Source organism: Choloepus didactylus, chromosome 9, assembly GCF_015220235.1.
Source record: "Choloepus didactylus isolate mChoDid1 chromosome 9, mChoDid1.pri, whole genome shotgun sequence".
Classification (NCBI taxonomy): Eukaryota; Metazoa; Chordata; class Mammalia; order Pilosa; family Megalonychidae; genus Choloepus; species Choloepus didactylus.
Window position 1 is genome coordinate 125,730,900 of NC_051315.1, and position 27,083 is coordinate 125,757,982.

Here is a 27,083-nt window from a genome sequence, read left to right on the forward strand (position 1 = left end):
GTTTGTTGCTCTCCCTTCCTCTCGTTTTATCGCTTTCTCCATCTTCGGGGGTGTCTATACAGTGACTGTCCTAACTTGTTCATATTGAAAGGGGGTGTCGACAGTATGGGCAAGGGGGTTGCATCTGCAAAATCATACAGTATAATTTAAAGTAGGCTTTTATTATTTGACTGGTAAGAAATAATATTTTCTTTTTTTAATATTTGGTCTTTTTTTTTTTTTTTTTAAAGCTGTTTTATTGAGGTATATTCACGTACCATACAGTCCATCCAAAGTGTACAGTAGTTAGTGGTTTTAATATATTCACAGAGTTGTGCATTTATCACAGTCAAGTTTAGAACATTTTCATTACTCCAAAAAGAAAAACCTCATACCCCTTAGCAGTCACCTCACAGCCCTTCCAGCGTTCCCCAGTCCTGCATAGCCACGGATCTAATTCTGTCTTTGTAGATTTATTTCTATTTACATTTTATGCATATGGTATTGCAGTATATGTAGTATTTTGTGTTTGGTTTCTTTCACTAGCTTTTTTTTTTAGTTGTTACTTTTTTTTAATTAGAGAAGTTGTAGGTTTACAAAAAAAAGTCATGTAAAAATACAGCTTGCCCATATACCCCCCTATTGTTGACACTTTGCATTGGTGGTGTACTTTTATTACATCTGTGTTTTTGTTTTTTTTTTTTAAGTATACTTTGTTTTTAATTTTATAGTATATTGAAAATCTCAAATTTTAATGATGGTTGTTGCTACGGATAGATACAGTTGCTTATAAAAATCAGCTTGGCGCCTCCTGCTTTGAGTTAAATGTGAAGATTTTTCTCTGGAAGACTTTAGTATTTGTTAAATTTCAAATCCTAAAGTGTTGGTTGGATGGGAGGGAGGAGAGTGATGGGGTTTTAATATTCGACACTTAAAATATGTAAGTACCATAGAAGTTAATTATGGGTGAATGAGCCTTAGTCCATGTTTCTAATCAGCAATAGATAAAAAGAAGAGTTTTTTTCTTGGTTTTACCTGTTTGTAATTGGAGGGGATAGTATTAATCTCATATTTTGTTCATGTATTTGGTCATACAGATTCCTTCAGACCTTCTGGATAAAGAATTTCTCCCTATCCTGCAGGAGGAGCCCCTGCCACCGTTGGCTCTCGTACCCTTTACAGAGGAAGAACAGGTTTGTGCCCAGCTTTGGTCCTCAGGTCAAGCCCTTGTTCCATCCCACTGAGGCTTAAAAATCAGAAGCTACTCCTTACACTCTAAGGAGAATCCTGTGCCCTCACAGGTCTGCTCCCATCTTATTTTTTTTATGTAGATGCCTCCCTTTCAGTTGACTAAATTCTACTGTAGTTATCTGAAGCTGTTGAGTATTATGTAGAGGTAAGGAAATGTTTCTAAATCTTTAAAGGACAATGGAAACCATCTGTTATAACTTCTTCAAGAAGAGAAGAGGAGTTAATTGGTGGTGGTGGTGGGGGTATTGTGGGGAGGGAGGCAGGGAGGTATTCTGTCCAGAAAGATGTAGTTTTTCAGAAGTAATTGCCAGCCTTAATTCTAACTGATAGTTTTACCACTTAAGAGCTGTTGTAAAGGAAAATGTTGATCTTTATGTCAAAATGCACTTAAAACTTTCCACCAGTTTTTTCCCCCATGATGTTTTGAGAAAGTAAGTCTTCTGCATTGGGAAGTTAGCAGACTTTGGAGTGTCCCTATTTATAGTGCCCTATGTCCTGCACAAAGATAAATAAAAGAGCTTCTGATTTCAAGAAGCTTCTTATTTCAAGGAATAAAATGGAAAAATAAGAGCTTTGTTGGATGATGGAGTGCCACTGAAGAGTTGTCATTACTTTTCTAAAATACAGCTTTATTGAGATATAATTACACACCATACGATTCACTCTTCTGTATTGTACAACAGTATGTAATTCAGTGGTTTTTCATATATTCACAGTTTTACAACCATTTCTATTATCTAATTCCAGAACGTTTTCATCACTTTTTGTGAAACTGTGGTCGTTTTCCTCTATACTCTTGCCATGTTTTGCATGGTGAAGCCACTCTATTAAGAAAGAACTCTGTTAGAAATGTATTTCATTCTAAGAAAGGTGTGATTTTAATCTTTGGTGATTTTCACCTCCATACTTTCTGTTTCAGGGTTCTCCAGAGAAACAGAATCAATAAGATGGGTATATGTGTGTTTCTGTTAAAGAGATATATTTTAAGGAATTGGCTCACATGATTTGGGGGCTGGAAACTCTGGTGAGCAAGGTGCTGCAGTCTTGAGTCTGAAATCCTTGGAAATTTCGAGAGGAGTTCATACGGTAGTCTCGCAGAATTTCTTCTCTCTAGAACCCTCAGTTTTTTGTTCTTAAGGCCATCCCCTTTACTTAAAGACGACTGATTATAGATGCTAATCCCATTTACAAAATAGCTTCACAGCAACATCTAGGTTTAGTGTTTGACCAAGAAACTGGACACCATAAACGAGCCAAGTTGACACATAAAATTAACCATCCCACTTTCATAAACTATTTTTGTTTTGTTTTGTGAATGGCTTCCTTCTATATCAAGCTAAGTTCCATCTTTATTCACAAAACCCAATATCTTCTAGGGTTATCACAGATATTTTCAGCAACCAAAAGGCTTTATTGCTGTATAAAGAGTGCACAGGAAAGAAGGGGTCTTGTCTGCAGTGATTGGTGAAAAGTTGCTGCTAAGTATCAAGTTGGTACTTGGCTGTATTTTGGTTTAGTTTCTTTAAAAAATATTTTTATTATCAAGTATTTCAGATAAACACCCTTCAGGTATTGTTTAAATCTTCCTAGACTAGAGTGTTAGAGAATATTATATATAGAGAGAGTATTATTAGAAACACCAGCATATTTACTGGTGTTTTTGTTGTTGTTGTTTTGTGTTTTAAAGTATAGTTTAGACTGCCTGGGCTATATATCCCTCCCTCTCTTCCCAGAGATTACTACAAATTGGTTTATTGTTCTCATTCATGTTTTTATATTTTCTTTACACATTTGTGTTTCCATATGGAATGTATAGTTTTATTTTATAGGGTTATAAATTTCACATTGAAAATAGCATACTGTAGTTTACTTTCCAGCTTCCTTTTTTTCTTTCAACATTGATTTTTCTGTGTTGATACATGTAGCTCTAGTTTGCTCATATCTGCTGTATAGTATTCCACAGTATGAGAAAATCCACAATTTTTCTGGTGCTTGTTGTTGGATACTTAGGTTGCTCTCAGTTTTTGCTATTATAAATAATGCTGCAGTGAGCAGTCCGTGTTGGAAGTTTCTTGTTCTTTGTTTGTTTGTTTTTTTTTAACTATTTATTTTGAAATAATTTCAGACTTACAGGAAAGTTGCAGAAATAATTCAGAAACAATGCATAGCACTCCACACACGCCAGACCCAAATTTCCGGATTTACCAACTGTTACTGGCTTACTTATTGCTTTTTGGGCAGGAGAACACCATATCTTGCTGTTTTTTGTTTTTTGTTTTTTTAAACTTATTATTTTGAAATACTTTTCAAACTTTTAGGACAGTTACAAAAATAATACAAACTGTGCAGAGAACTTCAGTATACCCTTACCCACCTATATACCCGTCTTCACCAATTTTAACATTTTGCCACATTTGACATATCATTCTGTCTGTCCATCCATCTGTCAATCCATTTTCTGAACACTTGAGTATAGATTATATACATCATGCTCATGGAACTCAGTACTGCCATTTACATTTCCTCAGAGAAAGGATATTAACTTCTGTAACACCGTAAATGCAGATAACGAATTAAAGAAATTTAACATTGATATAAAGCTTATAGTCTGTATTCCAATTTTTTTCGTATGTCCTAATAATGTCTTTTTAACCTTTTCTCCTCTGTTGCTAGAGCCCATCTGGGATCATGTATTGCATTTAATTGTCGTTGTTCCTTAGTTGCTCTTTTTCTTTACATTGTGGGAACATTATATACAATATAAATATTCCTAGCTCAGCCTCTCCCAAGCGTGCTATTCAGTGATATTAATCATGTACACAATATTCTGGTATCCTCACCACCTTCCATTACTAAAACTTTCCCATTTCTCCAAACGTAAATCCTACATTCGTTAGGCATTAACTCCCCATTACTCTGGGCCCCCATCTCTGTCTCTATGAGCTTGCATATTCTCTGATATTTTCTGTGTAATTACCATGGGGCAAAATTTAACATTCTAAATCTCTAATAATCTTGTTTGCTTTGATACCAACTTAACTTTGATGGTATTTATGAACTATGTTCCTGTATTGCTCCATCCGCCTACCTTTATGTAGTTCTTGTCACAAATTAAATGTTTATGAGTCCCAAACCACTGATTTATCTCTTTGTGTGTTTTTCCAAGTAAATATATAACTGTGTTTTTTCCCTTTTTTATGTAAGTGGTGAGGTGTACTCTTAAACATTGTTCTGTACTTCCACAATTCAGTATTCTTGTTGAAAAAATTCTCAAATTTGGAAAAAACATTCTTCCATTGTTTTAGTTTGCATTTTAAGTTGCCTTTCAAACTGTTTTTAATGTTTTTAAAATATAGAAACTAATATTTAGCTCATTTTACTAGCTTCATACTTTTGTGATTATTCTTCCAATATTTTGTTTAGCTGTTTATGTATATTTTTAAAATTTCTTTTTTTCTTTAAAGAAATGATTCTGAGAACGGTTGATTAGGGGTTTGGAAAAGAATAAAGTTAAGTTTGCATTCATCTATACACCAACATTCTAGAATAATTAAAGGAGTAAAAGTTAATTTTGTTTTTTATAATAGAAAAATTTGTCTTATTAGAATGGACTGCGGCTTAATGTAAAGCTTGAGAAGTTTCTATGGTAGCCACAGAAGATCATCAGTATACCCTTACCCACCTATATACCCGTCTTTTGGTCCACTTTTGGAAGCATTTAAAATTCATTGTTTAGGATTTCCCGCCATTTTTTTAGTAGCCTTTGTTACTTATAAAATATGTTGAGTAGGACAGTGCTAAAGCTGGTAAAAGATTTATTAAGATTATGATGTTTGTCTTTTGGATTGTCAGACACCCCTTAAGGTATCATTTAGATCTTCCTAGAGTAGAGTTTTGTATTTTTTTTCATTGCAGTACCCCTACGGGGGTAATATATCTAGTAGCCTAAGGCAGCTTAAATTTTCTTGAAATACGGTATTTTATCTTAACAATGCAAGTTAATTTTGCTTAATATGTGCATAATATACCCAGGAAAATTTTAAAAATAGTTTTCCTAGAGCAAAATTGGTTCTTAAAATACTTCATTTTCATTTTCTAGTTCTTTTGGTTTGGCATTTCCTTTAAGTACATATCTCAGTTTGAGAAGCACCTATAATTTACACCTACAATTTAGGTAGCTACCTCCATTCATTTATATATTTATTTGCCAAGAAAGATAATTACTTCACTTAATGTTTTTGAATAAAAAATTCAGAAGCATGTATAGTGAAAAGCAAGTCTGCTCCTGTCTCAAACTCTACCTAGTACTTTTCTTTGGGAGTAACCATTGTTTCTATTTTCTTATGTTTTCTTGTAAGGATATTTAATGCACTTACAAGCGCATAACTATATATTTCTTTAAAAACGTATGCATACACACATGTGGTAGCAGTGCTCTGCATACTGTTCACACTTGACTGTTTTTCCTAAGCATGGAGATAACAGCAGACACACTTACTTAGCTCTTAAGCTGTGTCCGGCACTGTTCTAAGCATTTGATGTTTACATATGTGTTGCCTGTTTGCAGTAAGCCGTGAGGTAGATAAAAATATTTTCCCTATCTTCATATTGTCAATGAGGAAAGCAAAACACAGGGAAGTTGAGTAAATTGCTCAAGGACATACCACTAGTAAGTGATGGATCCACAGTCAGTCCCAGTCAGCCTGGAGTCAGGTCTGTGCTCCTAACTAAAACTATCTTTGTGTCTCCATTAGGTTGACCATATGAAATTGCAGTTTTTGCAGATCAGAAATGGTTGAATGTTAGCAATTTCATATGGTTCAAGCTAATGGAATTGCTTTATTCTTTTTAACAATTGCATAGAATTCCACATGTAGATGTACCATAATTTAAAAATTAGCCATTATTGGTTGATACTTGGATGGTTTCCAATTTTTGCTTTTACAAACAGTGTTCTGGTAAAGATCTTACTGCTTAGTTATTTCTCACATATAGGAAGTGGAAATATTGGGTCAAAGGGTATGTGTATTTAAGTATATATTGAGATACTCCTTCCAGTTTATACTTTGTGCAGGAGTATGTGAGAGTGTATGAAAATATTCCAGGGTTTTCCCACACCTATATATTGGTGCATTTCCAAACACATATCATAGTTTTGGAATGAGGATGTGCTTAATGGTGTGGGATCCTGACATACATAATGCAGTTAGCTCTGACCTCTGTTTCTCAATATTATAATGTATTAGTCTAGATGATGGGACTTCACAGTCTTGCTTTAATTGTGGTCCTAGAGGCATTGTCCATTTAATACTGTTCAGTTACTCTGTGCTAAAGGGTGAGTTAATGCTCAAGTGGTTTTCTTTTTTATTAAATAGGTTTTATTCAATTATACTTTGGAATATGCTTTATCAAGATAGGTGTCTTCCTAATTTTTATTAAGCCTTCGTTTTTGAAGTTACTCGATTATGATTATATACCTATAAAATTTGAAGGGAAAAGAAAACAATTTACATTGGTAAGTTTCCAGAATTTGCCAGATCAGATTACATGTGGAACAGTGTCAAATAAAATTCTGAAAAAAGACAACTATTGTGAAGAAAATGATCCATATATTAAAAAATTTAGTAATAGCAATAGTAGTTTTTAGCCAGTTACATGTTGATTCCTTCAAAGGAGGTATAGACATTATATTTCAATTGATATTGAACCAAAACAGCAAATCAGGACTTCATTGTGAAACCACTTAGGACTAAAATATTAGGTGAGCTGTAGGATTCTTCCACAATATTAACTCTTAAGCCTCACTTCTTGTCTGTCTACCAGGAGGACCTTTGGCTACAGTCACGCCTAAGTGGCATTTTCTTTAGTGTACCACACCTTTGGACTTTTGCACTAATGTCTCTTGTGTTCTAAGTGTACAAAAGGTAGCCAAGTAAGGGATACTCTAAAATTTTCTTAGTTGAAAACACTCATGCAAAATTCTTACAATGTTGAGTCAGTATTTTCATATTTCATAGTTATTTTCAGGATATTTATAATTGGTTTTTGTTTTTTCTTTTCCTAAGCCCCATATATTCAGTTTATCCAGAAGTGTCATCCAGACATTTTTTTGGCTTCTGGGCCTCCTGACTCCCCATATGTCTTTTTATGCTTGAAAGGATTCCCATCCACGACCAATTGATTGTACTTGATCCCATTCCATATCAGCTGTGGGATGGAAGTGCAGGTTAATGACAGAGTGATTTGCATTTTATTTATTTCTTTTCAAGCTTCTCTTCCCCTTCCACATTAGTATATTATTCAGGTGGTTGATCTTTTCTAGATTCCTGTCTGGCCCTTTCCCATTTGCTCGTAATCCTGTCATTCTGTTAAGTACCAGTTAGAATTCACATTGGTGAACAGAATTAGGCAAAGAAGATCATTTTCCTCTTTTTAAAAAAAATTCTGATAGAACAGTGCTTTATCATGCTAGTCTTGCATCAGACCGTTTTGTGACTCCATCTTACATCTGTGTGCTCATTTCCAGTTTTTACCAAAGTCTTGAAGGAGCTTCCCAAACCACATCTCTTTCATAAAGTTTTCTTTATTTATCCCATTGTATGACTGTCCTGTTTCCAGATACGTACAGCATTTAGAGTTTGTTTGCTTGTTTAATATTTCTGCACAGAACCCAGCATAGTGCAAGGCCATTGGTTTTCAGTGTTTGTTGGCCTGAAGTATTAATTTGAAATTGTCGGCTGAAAGCAGGTTTTGGATCATCTCAGTGTGTCCTGTTGTTACGGTGTCCTGTGGCTAGTAATAAGATGCCACTTTATAGATGCAATGGGAGGTGGGGAGAAGCAACATGTAGTTTTATCTGTTTTATCCATTTTTTCTTTCTTTCTTTCTTTTTTTCTTTCTGTTTTTTTTTTTTTTTTTTTGGCAGAGGAACTTTTCCATGTCTGTAAATAGTGCTGCTGTCCTGCGATTGACAGGCCGAGGAGGAGGAGGAGCAGTGGTGGGGGCTCCTAGAGGGCGGAGTTCTTCAAGAGGGCGAGGTGAGCTTTAATGTGAAATGAGCAATAACAGAGGAGGAGGAGCAGTGGTGGGGGCCTTGTACTTTGGGAGCAGAGCTTCCTGAAGTGTCCTGACTGCTGGAGCAACATGAAGTTCCCCAGACCTCTGTCTCAGGATTGCTACTTAAGGGCCATGTATCAAGAATGTCCCCAGCCAGAGAGGGGCTTTAGCAGCAAAAGCTGTCTCACCAGTACCCTCTCCTAGGGCCACTGATGGTGGTAGAATAAAAAATATTTATGTATCAGTAATTTATTTAACATATAGTATTATAGATTTGTGTTTTTTCTTAGAAGAAGAACTCTTATTTTGGTATTACTTGTTTCTTTGATACCTGCTCCCTATTTTGGGTTTATGGATTTTCTGCTACATAAGGGCATTCTTGATGTTTGTAATTTAAATATTTCACTTGAGCATTTAACTCATAAGTTGGTTAAATCACAGCAGTAGTTTTTAAGTGTACCCTGTAATTTCTAAGAGATGCTTTAGAAATTGAGGAATTAGGTATCTGCAATGACAGAGGCTTTGTCTCCACATATTGCATCACCTGGACTGGCATGACCCTAAGTGTGGGGTAGCTGGATTCTTGTTTTCTTAAGAATAGAGCAATTTATACTCAGTATTTATAGAGAATATATTAATCTGTGCATTCCTGAGAAGAGGTTTCTTTCAGTAGTCCGTTCAGAATGTGGGAATGCAGATGTTGTGAATGATGTAGAGGCTAACTAGAAAACATCACTGTTATGACCAGGTACTATTACCTAGTTGTAGATATTTTTTCCTTCTGAATCTATGTGCCAGACTCGACAACAGTGGTTTTTAACCTGGGGTATTGTTAGAATCATCTTTAAAACCTATTAAAAACTAATCTCTGCAACAGGATTTTTGGGTGATATGTGTGCTTTAAAAGCTCCACAGGCAGTTTGGATTTGCACACCTGGTTGGATTCCAGAATTTGCCTGAGATCTGCTCATCTTGGTGGTGCAGTGGTGTTTTGGAGATGAGACTGACTGCTCTTGGCTTTGGCCTGACATTGGGTATTTCCTGGGTTTCCCTGCAGTGGACTGCCAAGTAGGAGAAGTTGCACTTGGGCAACTTTGCTTCCAGTGCTTTTGAGGGCAAGTCTGAGAGAAATTTTATTAGTTAAGAAGTATGTGTATTTTTTATGGGGTGTCAGGGGGCTGCGGCAAGTGTGATCCACAAGTGAGCTGTTTTACATGCTTCACGTAACCACCAATTTTGTGTGGTGCAACTACCAGTCAATTTTTCTGAACAGGCTTTTGTTTGTTCATTTGTTTAATCCACAGAGAGAAACAAATAGAAAAATTAATGGATTTCTTCCTGCTTTCTGTTTCTTTGAGGCAGAAAGTTGTCAAATAGGATAGTAATCTTGCATTCAAAATTTAACTCTTGCACATATGAAAGATAGACATTATGACATATGTACAAAGTAGTGACTTAATTAACCTATCAGTTGGAAAGAATGGTGTGAAACTAGTCAAATGAATGAGTTGGCTGTGATAAATATTTCTTACACCATTGTTAAAACCAACTGTGATTGTTTTTAATGATTTCTTATATGCACATTTTACAAAACGAGGTTGTTAGAATCTGTATGGATTTGTATTCTTTACTTATTACTTAATTTTTAATTCTTAAAATTTTTTTTATAATTTTAAATTCTTGTTTAAATAATGATTATTTTTCTTTACATGGGCAGAATGCAATGTCTATTTGGCTCTTTCCAACTTGAAGAAACTCCAGTGTGAAAATTAATTTTTCCCATTGAACTGGTACAATTTAAACAAATAAATAGGTGGAGGAACAATATAAAATTGTTATCTTCTTATTTTATCTGGTTAGGTTGTGTAAACAAGGCAAGTTCACACAACTGTCAGCCACTGTCTTCATCATCATTTAAGGGAAGTACATTTAATGCCCCAAATGATTAGGATGGTATCTCAGACATTAGGGCAGCCCTTTAAATTTAGCTTTGTGAAAGATTCATCTTTGTATATTTATTTGCTCATTTGTAGATGATTATGGACCTTGTTCTTTGATGCTGATTCCTTACATTTTACAAACTGGAAAGCTCTGGAATCTGACTCTTTTTAGGTAACCCATTATAAAACTTCAGTTTTGTGAACAGGACCAGTGCCAATGCTAGTCATCTCAACTATTGCAGAAAAGATATATATGTGTTTCACTTGTTTTTCTGGCAAACTGAAAGCTATTTTTTATATTCATGTGTTTCTAGAATAAAACATATTGTTCAAGGTGATACGTTCGTATTGGCTTTCCATAGAAATTTGTCTTCTAAAGAGAGACTTTTTTTCTTTAACCCTAAGAGGATCCATCCCATTGTTACATACCAGTTTGTTGTTGTTGTTGTTGAAGTTTTTATTTCATAATCATAAACTTAACTCTGCAATTCAGCTAGACTTGGAAGAACCCAAAAAGAACTGCAGTGAGAGCGCAAAGATGATGGGATACTGAGAGCAGGCCAGGGGAGGTGGGACCCTTTCCTGAGCTACAGTCTGGTGGTTAATACAAAACACAAATCAAATTTATTAGACTTGTTCACAGTCTAATAAAAAATCACCCGTAATGGTGATCTTGTTGGCCTTGCCATTCTTATACCATGGAGCACTTTGCTTCATGGCTTCCACAATATCCATGCCCTCTTTCACCTTGCCAAAGACAATGTACTTGCCATCTAACGGCTTGGTCTTGGCAGTGCAGATGAAAAACTGGGAATCATTTATGTTGGGTCCAGCATTGACCATGGACAAGATGCCAGGACCGGTATACATCAGGATGAAGTTCTCATCATCAGACTTCATTCTGTAGATGGACTTGCTACCAGTGCCATTAATGGCATGTGAAGTCACCACCCTGGCGCATAAACCCAGGGATAATTCTGTGAAAGCAGGAACCCTTATAACCACATCCTTTCTCCCCAGTGCTCAGAGCACAAAAACTTTCTTCTGTCTTTGGAACTTGGTCTGCAAACAGCTCTAAGGAGATGTGGCCCAAGGGCTTGCTCTCGATGGCAAACAAGGTGGGGTTGACCGTGGCTGCGGGCGGGGGACCACAGTGGTGGGCGGCAGCGTCTGCAAGGCCTATGTACCAGTTATTATTACACTGTGTTAGGATCTTAAATAAAATTGTGTTTCTTAAGGGGAGAGGTTCTTAAACTGGAAATTGTCATGGAATTCCACAGCTGGATGGTAACTTTAAGATGATACAGTTCAACCCCACTCCTCACTTCTACTTCCAGATGAAAAAATAGATACCCGGACTAGTTAAAAGGGTATCCGTTTTTCTGAAGATTTCCTGTAGACAGTTCTGTGCATTTTTTTATTTCATTTCATATGAAAGTACCCCTGAATTCTGAGTCAATTGTTGATAAACTATAGCCGACAAATGGAAATACTGCATGGATATTTGGAATAATTATTTAACTCAGTTGTATTTGGCTTTGGGAATGCATTCATGCTTTTTATTCAGGTGCCATTATCATTTTTTTCTTGGTGGTTGGTTTTGCACTGTGGGAGAAGTTGTGCTAGGGATGATGGTTCAGGTTTCTTCTTATTATTAATACGTCCCTGTGCCTCCATCCCATCTCCAGGTTTCTCATTTGTGTGTTGGATACGAATGGTGACTGCTCATTGGGAAAACCTCAAACTGTACCAAAAGTAGACAGTTGAAATTGCATTCTTCCTTCTGCCTCCAGACACAGCAATTGGATGTATATCCTTCTTTACCCCAACTCTACAGCTTTGTGATTTATAGGAATAGAATTATTTCCTTACATGTTGTTCTGTGGCATTCTTTTATCATTCAACAGGATAATGTTGATTTCTTTTAGTGCTGGTACTTTATTAGTTCATTATTTTTTTGTGGCTTTATAGTTTTGTACTGTATTATTTTATCACAGTTTATTTAGCGAATCCTTTATAGACAGGCATTTTATGTTGTTTCTAGGTTTTTTTTTAATTGCAGTGAACATCTTCATACATACACATTTGCATATTTAGGGACTTCTATTAGGATAAACTTCAAGTAGAATTGTTGAGCCAAATTTTCATGCATCTAACTACATTGTCTTCAGTAAAGATCAGTTTACATTTGAACCACGAGAATCCTAAGTCCCTATTTCTTACCAGCTTTGTGGTTCAAATTTAGTCCTGACACTTCTTACCTCAAGATTTGGGTAGAATGAAGGAGTGCCTTTGGTTGTTGTGGAATATCCTTTGAGAAGATGATTCACAAAATTGGTAGAGTTGACTATTTAATGATCTTTTCTCTGGGATTAGATAAATTCTTTTAACATTTGTGCCTTTTTTTTTTTTTTTTTTTTTTTTTAACTTTAGCTCCCCTTTTCACAAGCTTTCTAAATAGAAATTTCTTCCATTTTTGTGGAAAATAACCCAATAAAAGGTTTAATATACAGTAATGTTTTACTGAACTTTTTATGACTTTCACTATTGTACTTTTTATTAGAGAGCTTAATATTGACACCTTTTCTTGTTCAGGACTGGGACCTCATACCAGTTTTCTAATTCATTTCTTTTACCCTCTTGTGTTCTATCTACTTCACTGACATCGTTGGTCTCTCAGGTAAAGACCCAAAGGGGCTTACTTAAATATTTATAGGTAGATATCCTGCTTCCTATAGAGACAGAACTTCAGATATTGATCTTGATATTGACTGTGTGCCAAATATTGACATCTGACCACCATGTTCTCTGTTTTCTTATTTTCAGGCAGAGGCAGAGGTGAATGTGGTTTCTACCAAAGAAGCTTTGATGAGGTGGAGGGCGTGTTTGGTCGAGGAGGTGGCAGGGAAATGCATAGATCGCAGAGCTGGGAGGAAAGGTAACTAAAAGATCCAGAGCTTGGTGTAAAGATTTCTTAGTAAATAAAACTTATTTCTTTCCTGCTTTCTGCAGAGGTGAAGCCTCTTTGATGCATAATTACAGGATTTTATTTTTTTAGAAAGTGCTGCTAATTAGTGAATATATCAAGTTGAATATAGGCATTTTTTAAAGGATCCTTCCTTGAAAGAAAACATTCTGGATAAATAAGTTAATATGTTAGTGACTACATTAATAGTTAATTTGACTTGCTATTTGATTAGAATTTAGAAGGAAGCATTGCCATTTTCTTATTTGTTGGTGTTAATAAAATCATCCTCTCTATTGTTTGGTCTTGTATATGAAGTCTATTATAAGGTAATTGCACAAAGGTCTGTATATAAGGTCCGTATGTATAATATTCACTGTGGTAATATGTATAATATAAAATATTTGGAAACAACCCAACAGCTTAATATCAGAGTGGTTTCTTATATATTAGTACATCTACTCAATAGAATACTATATATTCATTAAAGTTAAGATGGTTTTGAAAATCTTTAATGATGTAGAAAAACACGTTCTAAAATATAAAAAAGTATGACCAGCATATCTCTAAATAAAAAAAATTCCAGTTTATTTCCAGTATTTAAAAAATTGTATGTACAAGAGTTATCAGTATAACTTAGCTTTTGGTTGGTTACATATTGGATATTTTTGTGTTTTTTTCCCCTGTATTTTGCAAATGTTAGGCAATAACCATGTATTTGTTTTACAGTTTGATAAAGGAAGACATGCTATTAAAGTAAGACAGGAAAGTGGGTATCATGGATGGGAGCTTTCTGTATAACTCTAAAGTCTTGTTTGAAACTTATTTTATCTTTGTAGGGGTGACAGACGTTTTGAAAAGCCAGGACGAAAAGATGTAGGTAAGATTTTCTTACTGTTTTGAAATGTTTTTATATGGACTTCCATGTTGTTCTTAACAAGGGTCACACATAGGATAAATTTACTACAGATTGACTCAGTTGCCTGCACATCTCCAGTAGATGGGGTTGTAGCATTGCTTGCAGATAGAATTCCCTGGTCATTCAATGCCAGTGTTGCATGAAATTAGAAATGCTGAATGCAACCATTAAGATTTACTTGACTTAACTTTTTAGGTCTGTGTGTTCTCTGCAAGGATATGCATTCTTTATTAAGGCCATTTTGTGAACTGAAATTTAAAGTTAGGAGCTAATTTAGTAACTCCTTTTCCAATGTAGATAGTATCTCACGGATGAGAAGAGAAAGGAAATGCTGGAATCTTTGCTTCTGATCAGAGAGCAAAGTCTAACAATATAAATGTTCTTACTTCAGTCATCTGTTCATCTGTTCTTTTGCTGTTTTTTCTTTACCTTTTTTTTTTCCTTATTCTGAAATGAGAGCAATCAGAATACTATATACAATTAAGGGATCCACTGAATTAAGAGGATTACATTGAAGGACAGTATTTCAAAGTCTATGGGGAATTAACTGTAGTTTATATTAAAGAAAATTTTGAGTAAGATAGGTTTACTGACTGATTACAGATACTCTACAAACTACCAGTAGTTATTACTATCTGAGAGAAAAAAAGTCCAATTTATAGTACTGTTGTAGTTAGGAAAATTACCATACAAGTTCCAGATTTCTAGAAGTAACAAAAATGTTCTCCAGAGCATGACTATATCTTGACCATTTCTCATAAACAGATGTTAAATATGTAAATATCATCCAGGGACTGATTTACAGATTGTTTTTAAACATTTAGTAGTTATAACAATAAGCTTTGTATCACTGTTCCATTTAATACTCATTTTAACATATTAGTGATTTAAATTCCTCATTTCATTAACATGACATTGGGAATGGTCAATTGTATTTATATTAATGGAAAGCTGTTAAATGAGTATAGTATGAATTAATTTGGAACAGAGTGGGTAGATAACTTATTGCCAGTTGAATGTCTTTACCCATATTTTAGACTATTGGATGAGTATTTTCTTGGGAAATTTTTCAGGACCTCAGTCCAACCTTGCTCATTAAGTAATTTTGCAAGTGAATATGATGGAGAGGTGATGCGGGTAGTATAAACGGTAAAGGATTTGGAATCGGAAGACCTGGGATCTTGGGTAATTTACACTCTCTTGTATTCATTGATCTCATCAATAAAATGGAGGTGATGATGCCTTACAGAATTTTTAGGATTAAACAAGAGTATATGGACTCATTTATTCATTCACAAAATAATTGAGTTTCCTACTCATGTGTCAGGACTTGTGCAAGGTACTAAATTAATGTTCCTTTTCTTTGGAGGACAGTGTTGGTTTGTTCATCAGGTTTTCATATCATTCAGTGTCAACAGGGATAGCTGTGGGATGGCACAGTTGAACTTGGGATCAGAATTAATGTGGAGCAAGAGACAGATCCAATCAAATGAAAGTGTAACAGTAGAAAATGCAAAGTCTCATACAAATAAACTATAGAATTAAATAGATGTAAGTGCTGTGAGTAATAGCAGCCTTCTGGAGAAAGGCACAGCACTCAGTGCTGAATTTAAATCAGGAACAAGATGGAGTCCATATAGCCTCGGTCAGCATTTGCTGGAATTCATGTGTCTTCAGTGAGTCACATGATAGAGAATCTCACTGTCTTTTGGTAGTCACAGGATCCCTTGAAAGGGGTGTCCATAAGTTAGAGTAGGATGGCCAGGGAATTTGAATTCTTATGATAGGGAATGCAAGAGTGAAACAGGACAATTCAGATGGGAAACAAGACTGTGGACAGGACAGAGTGGGAAGAAGGGTTTATAGGGTCACTGTCTGCAAATATTTGCTTAACTATCATGTGAAAGAGGAATTAGACTTGAAAAGGGGCTGAATGATGGAAAATTCAAGGAAGCTGATGTTAGACACAATCTTTCAAAGATCTAATAATTAGTGTTATCTAAAAATGACTTAGGTGGCCTTAGGAAAGTAGTTAGTTCCTTGAGAAAAGCCTGATTTTAACTATTTGACATATATTTACACTTTGGTGGTTTGGAATAGATAAACTCTTTTCATTATTATTTGTGATTCTCATTTTAGCTATGTTAATCCAATTACGGTAATTTCCCCAGTTACCCTCTATTAAGTAAAGTATCTATTCTTTGCCACCCTAAAGGTATGTATTTGAAAAGGCAAATTACATATAACCAAATTGACATGAAGTGGCTATAAATATTAAGAAAGTTGTTCTCACTTCCAAGTATCAGAGCTGTTTTCAAATATATATATTATTAGAATATATCATAGTGGCTTTTATTGAATGATTTTTGGTAAGATGCTTACTTAAGATTGTTGTATTAACTGTGCTAATGACCGAGCTTTTTCTTTTTGTAAGCAATCCATTTTTGTTGAAAATAATACATGGATTTTAGAAAAAAACAACACGTATTTGTATCTTACATTCTCCAAGAATAACGGTTTTAAACTCGTTTGCTAGGACACGATGTATTGATTAATTGTGTGATGTCCTATGGCATCAAAGTAAGATAATTTGGGTACTGAAGGTTCAAGAATGATTTGTTCTTTCTAAATTTAGAGATGGGTCATGTCATATATTTGCTCTTAAACATGGGTGGAATTTCAGATACCTTGATCAGAATTATGTGTAGCTTCTGTGAACCCCCTTGGGAGAATGAAGAGGTGGAAAAAGGCCTAAAAAGTGTGTGATATTGGAATTAAAATTCCCATCCAATAGGAATTGATTGCTGCATAGGGGGAGATAATCCAGGTGACCATCGTATGGTAAGATTCTGAAAGGATAAAATGAATAGATCATTAAAAAATAAAAAATGACCCAGAGTTACCAAAGGCTTATCGCAGTGTGATACTAATTAGTACATTTTGATGTGATATAATTTGAAATAGAGAGCAGTTTCGGGTTATTGGGCTGCTTCTAGCAGTTGGTAAAATGGGCTTTTACGTACATAAAACTAGAATCTTATGATTTTTAGCAACTAGCTGTCTTCAGTTTGTTAGGACTCTCAGGCTTTTGTACTGATTTCCAAAAGCACTAAGTTAGTTCCAAAATGGTCTTCCTTATCATGTATCTGAGAAAACATGATTGTGCCCACAGGGGCCCAGGTTAGTGGGCTGCACATCCCAGAACGCAGCGCTGCCATGCTTGCGTCCTTCTTTCCATGTGCTCCTCCATTCCCCCTAGAGGATAATGGTGTTTTTGTAGAAAGTTTAATCCTTAACCTAGGAACTGTTGATTCTTTGAAGCTCCCAGAAGTTTCCTACCCCCTAGACAGAAATTCTTGGTTGCATTTCTTAGTTGCTCTATTTGTAAAAAATTTATTACATAGCATTACATAGCATTCATATGACAACAGGTTTTTTTTCGGGGGGGGGGGTTGGGGTTTGTATCTGGTTTTCAAATGGAAAGTTTATCTGTAAACATTAAGGATAACATGAGACTCATCTGATTTAAATGGAGGTCATACTGCATCTATAGGGAGACTTAGATCGCAGATCTTGTTTGTTTACTTGTTGTGTCACTTTGGGCAGCTTCACTTAACTGTTGAATTTGTGATCTATGTAAGTGACATAAGAACTCTTATGAAAAAAACATACCATATAAATTTTAGATACTACTTTATTTTCACAGATTAGGTGAATCTTGTTAATTTATTATGGAAATAATTCCTGCTGTCTATACATGTTACAACAGTCTTGGATTGAAAAAGAATCTGTTGGTTTGACTAGTACTTAAGAATGCCTGAGATTTTCAGACAGCAAAAGTTTGCAATAATTAAGTTACTGTGTTCTTGATACTCGTCTGCTATTATCGGTTCTTAGACCACTCCAGAGTTCTTCTTTATTTTCTTTTCCTTTGGTCAGAGAGTAGAAAAATGTGACTTGCTGCTGTGCTCTGCTCTGCTCTTCACAACTGCTTGCTTTTATTCAGCTGTTTCAAGAGATGATTCCTGCTTGGGTCATCACCAGTGGGGAAGGTTAATCTTTCTCTTTTCTGACATAAATCTGAATAAGGGAGATTTCAGAAAAGAAGAGCAGCATGAACCTTGAAACCTGATAGGCTGATTCTTCTGATTCTTGTTTTATGTTTGAGGACAGTTTCATTTTTCAATTGAAATGAAAGTATGCAAAGGATTGTCTTAAATTGTAAGGAAAGGGAAATGGGGTTCATCTTAGTATGTGTATAATAAAAAATGAAACAGCAGAGAAAGCATGGTTTTCATGATGTATTAGATTTGGAAAGAAGTAATAGGGTTCATCTAGTCCAGCCTCCTGCTGGTGAATAAACACTCATTTTGTGTTTATAGAAAAAACTATTTGAAGTTGGAAACAGGAATTTGGGTTTGAAAATACTTTGTTGACTTATTATTTTTTGCTGTATCTATTAGGGAAATTTTTTTCCTAGTCAGATTATATCTAGCTAAGCATTTATATCTATAAAAATATATTTGCATTTATGAATTATATAGAGCTTTTTTTTTTTGTAACCATTGAGTAGGTCATTGGTAGAAGGAAATATTTTTATTTAGGTCTGAAGCCATTTAGATGAATAGTTGATTATAATTTTTAAATTGCTATTTGATTATTGTGCAGGGTAGCTTTAAAGTAGATATAATTTACATCTCCTAGCCAAAAATACCACCCTGCAAGTTTTGTTCATGCTGGAGCTTATCATATTTGCCTTATCACTTTCTCCCACAAATATATGAACATTTTTATGTTTGTGTTTGTCATGTTCAAATGCTTTTAGGGTTACATGTAATCTATAATTTGCTATTTTTCCTGTTAAAAATTAAAGGGGTAATACTTTTTCGGTTTTGCTGCCTTGACAAAAGTAATGGTTTTTAAAGGATGTTCACTAAATATTGTGAAATCATCATTCCTCAGGGAGCTAAGTTTGAAACAAGACTGTTGGTTCAACTTGCAGATGTGAATGACAGATTTATGGTTGATTTTCTTAGAGTTCATGTGTTTTAAACTTCACTGCCCATTGCACCTTCATTACTTACAAATTCACCAGCAATGTTTAAATCTCTGTCAGATTGAGTAATTGATTTCAGCAGATAACCACAGACACAGTCTTTGTAAAGTAGAATGTTACATTTCCAGATTGTCTATTGTTAGCTTAGCCATTTTTTGTGGACATAGGTGTGATCACCTATGTAATCTTGAGACATGATCAGAATTAGAAACAATAAAAAAAGAAGACATGAGCTATGATGAAGGAAAAGAAGCTGCATAACTGGTTGGGCATATTTAGTACGTTAAAAAATAAGGATGTCGTGGATGTCTTATTATGTCAGTCCTGTTTCAGAGATCTGGAAGTTGTCAATATTTTGTCCATTGATGTGGATATCCAGGTCAGTCCTGTTTGGGTTCTTAGAAACCAGAGGAGTTGGAAGTTCAGGGATGGTCTTGTCAAAATTCTCCATCTTGATTTGATATTCACCTTTGGAACCTCGGGTCAGCAGAGATGCAAAACAGTGATGTAACATGATCTCCGAGGGTAAATAGGATGTCCTTCTTTGGCATATTTTCTCCCGTGCCTTCCTGCATTGCTGAAAGGAACACAACCAATTCACAGTGGGGAGGATTTTCATGCTGGAGCAGAGTAGCCAGAGGACTTGACGGAGTAATAGAGTGATAGTAGGTTAGAGGAAAGATAAAGAATGGGCATTCCTCAGAACTGATGCCGTCAAGATGGAAGTCCACACTGGTTTGGTAGAGTTCGCCATTTTCTCTTTCCTGATAGAGCACAGCTGAGACCCGAACACTGGTTAGAGGGCTAGGTCGAGTGTTGGCCACTTGGAAAATAAGATTAGGTTTCCCATCTACGTGAGCTACTACTGCTAAGTCAGTAAAGCGAATTGAGAAAGCTCGATTTTTTGGCCGGGCAATCTTCGCCACAAAGGCACCTAAATTAGAAACCATTGAATTTTTTTAGAACGAAGACTATAAATATCAATACTTTGGTTGAAAAGGGTATATCAAATTGTTATACAGTTTTTTGGTGCCATGCCTTCCAAATGAGTCGGAAATTGAATTAATTGTTTGTTAATTTTGGTAGTCTCATTTGCCTGAAGAATTTTTCAAATTATACACACATGCTTACTTTAAATACTGATTTCAAAGTAGATAAGTAAAATTCATTTTGTTAAGCACAGAAACGTAAAACTTTGTGCTCTAGTTTCTTACACAAAGAACTGGTTATTTCCTATACCTCCACCCCACTTACTGTTGTTTTTTTAAGTGCAATAGAAAATAAATGTAGTTTGATTACAACCCAATGGCTTCAAGTTGAAAGAGAGACTAGATTCAGAGAATGATTTGGAATGGGGGAGAGGGAACTGGTAGGATTAGTGATACACTGAAGAAATTTTTAAACTTTGAATCTTACATTCACCTTTTTTTTTGGAAGGCTGTGGCTGTCAGGTTATTTCAGCATACCTTTCAAGTGTATCCTCCTTGTACCCCAAACTACACATCAGGATTTATTAACCCCTTTTGTGCCACAGATCATGTTGATGGCCTGGTGAAGTTTATGGTCATCTTCTCAGAATTGTTTTAAATCCATGCAAATAAAACGTAGGATTACAAAGGAGACCAAATATATTGAGAATCCTGTTGAGTATTTTATAAGTTTGTAATATAGTATTGTGTGTGCTTTATTAGTGTATTAAATAATAATACCTAGTAGCAGGCTTACTGCTGTCATTTTGAAGTATTGTAATTTGATATGAAAATATCTATGATTTCTATTTATATTAAAGTTACAGGTACTGCTAATGTACTGGTTTTGTTGCTTACATTCATATTTGGAAGAGATGCCAAATTTCAGTTAGGGGGTTAATGAATAAAATATAAAGTTTTTCCCACCTAAGTTCACAGACCCATATGTTTTATCCAGGAACTGACTCAGTTTAAGAACTCTTGTTCTAGAAGTTGTGATTTGTTGTAGGTTATAGAGTCTACAGATCACCCTTTATATGGCCCAGTCTAACCTTCTCAGATTATTGGATAGTATGTTACAACCAGATTTTTTGTTTTGTTTTTTAAACTATGTATGTCAGTTATAAAAAGGGCACTAGATCTCCTTTATTTGGGGAAAGAGTCTTACTGTTACAGGATGGATAAGCAAAATTTCATAATCCTTCTGGCTTTATTTCTAGTGCATTTTGTTAAGAGTGTGTATATTTAACTTGTTCTCTAACTTATAATGCTGACTGTGGGGCTCTGGGCTCAGCAGTATTGACTAAATGTTGAAACAGTGAATTCAGAGAAGAAAATTCAAGCCCAGTGAAGGAAAAAAAATTAAATTCCTCCATTTGGTAAGATGACTGTCAAAATATGCATTGAACATATTTATTTACTTACTTTACAAAATGTTTTACTGTTCTAAAAAGCTTCTTTTAGACCATCTGTTAATATATTTTGGGCATAAGATGTTCCTGCAAGTTAGTGTCATAATGATCCTCCTTTTCTTAAGAAGTTCCAAGAGGTAAAATTTAAGTATAGAGTCAGGTTCCTTACAATTTCTCCTGTTGTTTGGTCTTAGATATTTCTTTTCTGTCTCAGGAATTACTGCTAATGATGCAAATAAATTGTTCTGTAACAGAATTGCTTATACCTGCCTATACCCTATCCAAAATACTCACAATTTTTTTTTTTTAAGAACAAAGACAATTACCTGTGATAAAAGCTTCTAGCATCAGGCCTAGGAGCATTTGTATGGCAAGTAAGGCGATTGCACTTGGACAGTCACCACTGGGGAACATGGTACCATAACCAATTGTAAGTTGTGTCTCCAGGGAGAAAGAGAATGCAGCTGTGAAACTGGTGATGTACTTGACACAGATAGTGTGGTTTTCAGGTGGGGCATCATGATCTAGTTCCAGATCACCATTCATCTCAGCTAGAACATACCAGAGCACTGCAAAGACAAGCCAGTGGACAACAAAAGAAGCAGAAAAGACCAACATCATCCATCGCCAGCGCATGTCCATTAGGATTCCCCAAGCATCTCGAAGATAGGCAAGGCCTCTTTGAGCTCCATCCATTTGAAGTGTGCTATGGCCATCCTTGGTGACCATCCTCCGGTATCTCTGAGTTAGGAGAGGAGCAATAACTTTGCCATTACTGCCATCCATCTCAGGCTGTAATTGTCTGAAATCAAGAGTAAATTAGTAAGTCCTTAACTGTTACACAGTTAATATTCATAAATCTGAGACCCCTTTCATTTTCTGCTTTCTGTGGAATCTTCCCTGACAAGGGCTTGGGAAGGCTTTTCCAGTCTGACAGCTCTCTCTTCTTTGTACGTTTATTGACTAAGTCATTCCTTTGTTGGTTAATCATGTATTGCCTTAGGATATCTTTTTTATTGTTTTCTTGAGTGACTTAAAATTATTGTTTGACATTTTATTATTTTCCAAGTATAAAATAAAATTCCTTAGGATGGGAATTGTGGTTCATGCTTGATACCCCTCTATGTTCACATATTTATTGATTTGACCAAATATTAAGGTAAATAACAAAATACTGAATAATTCATAATAAAAATGAATTTACGTAAGTGTTCCTCTGTATAAATAAGTAGAAATCAGTTGGAAGCTTAGACTGCCACACTTGGTACTAGAACAAGATTTACATTTCTGCTAAGCTTTTAGAGACCTACAGTTCAGGTGTATATTTTATAAGTAGTCTATTGGAAGTACACCAAAGAGTTTTATGATTTAGACTTTGTTTTTTTTCTCTTTGGGGCCACTTTCACGGAGTCTTTTCTTTCCTGGTTGATGGATGACTGCCTTGTTGAATATCCTAGATTCTGATTTGATTGTAGGGTGGAGATAGAATTGTTTTCTTGGCAAAATAAGGAATTTCAGGTAGACGTTGCTTTCAAGACGTTAGTTTTGAAAGTAAGTAAGCAGAAGAAAAGCTTCAAAAGTTTAATGAACTGAGATAATCATAAAGGGGATCAAATGGCAACTTCTAAAAGATAATGTAATTAGTTTTCTACTATAAACAGTTTTTGTTGGTGGTTATGCTTTTCTCTGTGTGTGAGTAGAAATCTAATGTTTGCTTTCCTTGGAATCATCCTTAAGATAACAAAGGTGTCTTAAGAGTTTGTGTAGAGCTTACCAGGAACGGAATGGGAAATAGGGGGTTGCTTTCCTTGAGTGCTTCTCTCTTCTTTGCCACAATTCAGTAATAGAAGTTTTTACTGGAATCTTTTCCTTGCTGCTTCCTTCAGAAGTAGCTGCCCTTAGCAGTGCTGCATACCTCTTTCTAGCCTTCTGGATGTAGCTTAAGAAGGAGATGAGAGGCAGTGTGGAGCTGGTGGCTGCTCAGGGGTTTGCTGGCTTCTGTGTCTAGGGGCTTTGAAGACTGCCTTCCTGTGCTGTTGGAATTGGACACTGGCCAACTGGGTGTATACGACTTTCCTTTGACCCTGGGACTAATTTAGCATTGATTGGTGATGATAGAGAAATTCTCTTGTACTTTTTTCAGCTTGGAGCCTACTGATAGGGCACTGGGGTGATTGTCAAATTTATTTATATTACATGGCCAATCCTTGACTTTTCGAAATAACCATTTCAGTTCCATATTGGAGAATTAAAAACAAATCTTAGCTCATTAATGGTTCATTATCCTAATAAGTTGTCATCCTAATTTTATTTCATGTATTTTTTTTTCTTTGACATGGTTATTTAATGACTCTCATTTTGCTATATTCTTTAAATGTTTTAGGAGATGTGATGTCTGCCCTTTTGAAAATAATAATAATAAAAACTTCATAGATACTGTGCTGGCTGCTTCCTATCACGTTACCTCTGATTCTTGGGTATCTTCATAAGATAGACTTTATTATCTCCATTTTTCAGATGGGATCACTGAAGTTCAGGGAAATAATGTGCACAAGGCAAGTGGGAACAGAATTTGGATTATTATCCAGATCTGACTAACTGTAAAGCCGGTTAATTTTTTTTCCAACAAAGTAAAACTACTACAGAGTTTTGTGAAATAAAAATCTTTCCCAAGATGATGAATATTGCATTTACGAGAGGGTCTTTGACAGCCAGATACTAGCAGTTGTAGTAGAGGTTCCTCCTGTCCCTATAACTTTCTTGATTGTCTTAAACCATTTTAACTTTATATGTGATTCTTATTGTAGTAACAATAATATTAGCTAATATATATTGACTGTTTTCTGTGTGCCTGGAATCATACATAATAACACTTCCCATGTAGTAACTCATGTGAGATCCATAAGCAATGCCTGGCACAGATTAAACTTTCGGTAAGTATTACTTTATTGTTAGTAAGAGTATTTCGTAACTTTCACAGTAATGAACGCCATTATTCCCATTTTACATATGAGGAAACTGAGGCACACTGAGTTTCCCAAAATTACAATATATTTTCAGGTAAGGAAGATCTCTTTCAAGATACGGAGTTTAGTACAGCCAGAAATGTATATAACCTAGTCTTTTGGAATCTGCAGACCAGTAGAATTAAAACAATGTGGGGAGGAAAGTTTTCACATAGCACTGCAACTTTGGTATTTTGCTAAGTGAGAATATAGTTTTTAAAATGTAATACTATCATCATTTTATAAAAGAAAGGACATTTTAGCACTTGAAAAGGGAAAAGGATTTAACAGTGGAAGGACAGAGGGCTCCCTTGCACAAAGGTGTGCAAACAATTGTATTGTCCATCATCATTTCTCGCTTCCTGCTGACGTGAAAATGCCCATCACAGACCTGTACACCAGTACTTCTTCCACGGTTAGGCTGACACAGTGAATGTTACTAATTTCTTATTGTTTCACAATAGCTTGGGGGTGTGGGGAGGTCCATGATTCTTGCTTTACAACGTACTTTAGTAATAAAAGTTCCAAAATTCATTACCTGAAAAGGAAATATTTCTGTATATTCTGCAGCTAACAAAATTATTTCCATTTGGGCTTGCTTTTTTTTTTTTTTAAACCTACAGCTTTTGTAACACTCTTACTAGGCTTTTTGCAATTTCATCCTTTTTCTCTTGCAAGTAAATGATGTGGAAAAACCTTTGAACAGGGAAGTCAAAAAGGAAGCAATGTCTTTCTTTATCTAAGACTTTGTTAGATCCTATTTAGATTGTGTTGTAAAGTGGAATAGTTGAGGGAAGTAAAATGTTGATCCCCACTTAACAGATTACCCTGATTAACTCCCTTCTTTGGACTCAGGTAGACAGTATAATCTAGTATAAAGAACACAGGCGGGGAACTCGAGCTGACCAGGCTCTGGCTCTGGGGTTGCAGGACTGTGTCAGTTTGGGCAAGTCACCCAACCCACTTGGCCTGGTTTCTTTATAGTAAAAAGAAAGAAAGAAAAAAAAGGGAATTAAATAATGATTCCTTAGTTGTACAATTTTGTATACTTCCTGTTTTCTCAATTGATAACAGCTTTCCTGTATGATTTTTTCTTTTTTTAAATATGATTTTACATTTGTACAGGCTTTAAAAAATTATATTATTGTTGCCCGATACATGTAGAATTTTCTTTTCATCGAATTTACATGTGTTTGATGGGCAGACATTTTGTTTATACTATTAAATTTCCAAGTGATTTTCATGTTGGCAAAGGCACACTAAGTGCTTTTTGAATGCACTTTGTCTTGGTTTGTAGTTACATGATTTTTATCAACTGATTCCACTAGAAAGTAGAATGGAAGTTTGGGAAAGTTTGCTTGCATCTGTATGTGTGGGCTGTAAAATATTTGTCCATTTATAAACTGCTTGGTGGAAAAAATAGTACTTTATAAAAATGATAGGCTGCTTCCCTGGTCATCAAAATAATGGATTCATTCTGCTCATTTAGTTTACATTGCTTAAATTATGTCTTTATTGCTATGTTGTAAAGCAGTAGTATAGTTCATATTAAACAGCTAGAATATTGGCCATAACTACAAATGTTATATGAGTTAAGAGAGGCCATGTATTTGTCTACGTTTTGTTTTAAACACTTTAAAACTGTATCAGGAGTCTTATAATCATCCCTTGTGCTCTCTATAATTAGGGCAAACTGTGAGTTTTAAACCTATTATATAAGCTCAGAGAGTCTTTAACATTTTATTTTTTTATTTGTGGAAGCATCTATTTCAGTAATAATTTTCTGCTGAAACAAAAATTTAAAATTATGTTGGACATCATTTTTTTAATGGATAAAAAAGTGAAAACAAAATGTTTTATTCTTTCATCATTTGTTTCCATATGCTTATTTTGGGTTTCTCTTATCCCTTGAAAAAGACACACTTTTTTTTTTTTTTTTTAAGGCTCTGAATTTTTTCTACAGCCTTCATCTTCTGTTCATTTCTGTATTGTAGTGGGACATTAGTACGTATTTAATAAAACCATTCATAAGAAAATTTTCAGTAATGTTTTCAGTAGGGCTGTTATTCCATTTAGAAAATTTAAGGAAAAAGAATAGAGAACTTTAATATGTATCCCTATAGGTAGTGTTTCTGTTTTCAAAATCTATTGGAAATGACTAGCTCTGTTCTGCTTGCCAATCATTTTCTTTCCCTGTTCCCCTTAAACGAAATAGGAATGAATAATGAATAATATTTCATGTACTCACCAGTTCTTTTGATGGTTCAGCCTGTATGCAAAGGTAGGAGGACTTGAGGAAACTTGCAGAGTATGTCTTTTTGATCAGGTAATTTTGGTCTACAAGTCTAGTTTGTAGGTTCTCTTCTTGGACTGGGTTTAGAGTTCACATTCCACTGTTTATAATGTAGTGGGGGCTGGTTTCAACTGAAGCTGATGTGATTGGTCACTTAGTCTGCAGGGGGGCCAATTAGCTCTGATCATGTGGAAAAGAATGCTGGTTTGTTAGGAGGTCTTTCTTTACACAACACAAAC

At 35.2% G+C, this 27,083-nt stretch overlaps 2 protein-coding genes across 9 annotated transcripts in view; one reads left to right on the top strand and one right to left on the bottom strand.

Moving 5' to 3' along the window:
• The window catches only part of GIGYF2 (GRB10 interacting GYF protein 2), a 146,414-nt gene that overhangs the window by 55,594 nt on the left and 63,737 nt on the right, over positions 1-27,083 (top strand). For 5 of the 6 annotated variants that reach the window (XM_037848545.1, XM_037848548.1, XM_037848550.1 and 2 more), the window contains exons 5-8: positions 1,077-1,172; positions 8,156-8,267; positions 13,053-13,164; positions 14,031-14,071. In XM_037848545.1, coding sequence (XP_037704473.1) covers positions 1,077-1,172; positions 8,156-8,267; positions 13,053-13,164; positions 14,031-14,071 — 361 coding nt within the window. Of the gene's footprint in view, positions 1-1,076; positions 1,173-8,155; positions 8,268-13,052; positions 13,165-14,030; positions 14,072-27,083 lie in introns of those variants that run through there. The other variant, XM_037848549.1, reaches the window with a different exon arrangement.
• KCNJ13 (potassium inwardly rectifying channel subfamily J member 13) lies at positions 19-26,914 on the bottom strand. 3 transcript variants are annotated; one of them, XM_037848551.1, is made up of 3 exons: positions 26,800-26,914; positions 21,873-22,348; positions 19-124 (listed from the first exon to the last, which is right to left on the bottom strand). In XM_037848551.1, exons 2-3 carry the CDS (start codon positions 22,330-22,332, stop codon positions 27-29), a joined length of 558 nt encoding a protein of 185 aa, XP_037704479.1. In that variant the 5' UTR covers positions 22,333-22,348; positions 26,800-26,914; the 3' UTR covers positions 19-26. The 3 variants fall into 3 exon arrangements, with proteins under 3 accessions (XP_037704479.1, XP_037704480.1, XP_037704481.1); XM_037848552.1 differs by lacking the exon at positions 19-124 and adding an exon at positions 17,533-18,190; XM_037848553.1 differs by lacking the exon at positions 19-124 and adding an exon at positions 19,935-20,100 and having other exon boundaries at positions 22,109-22,348.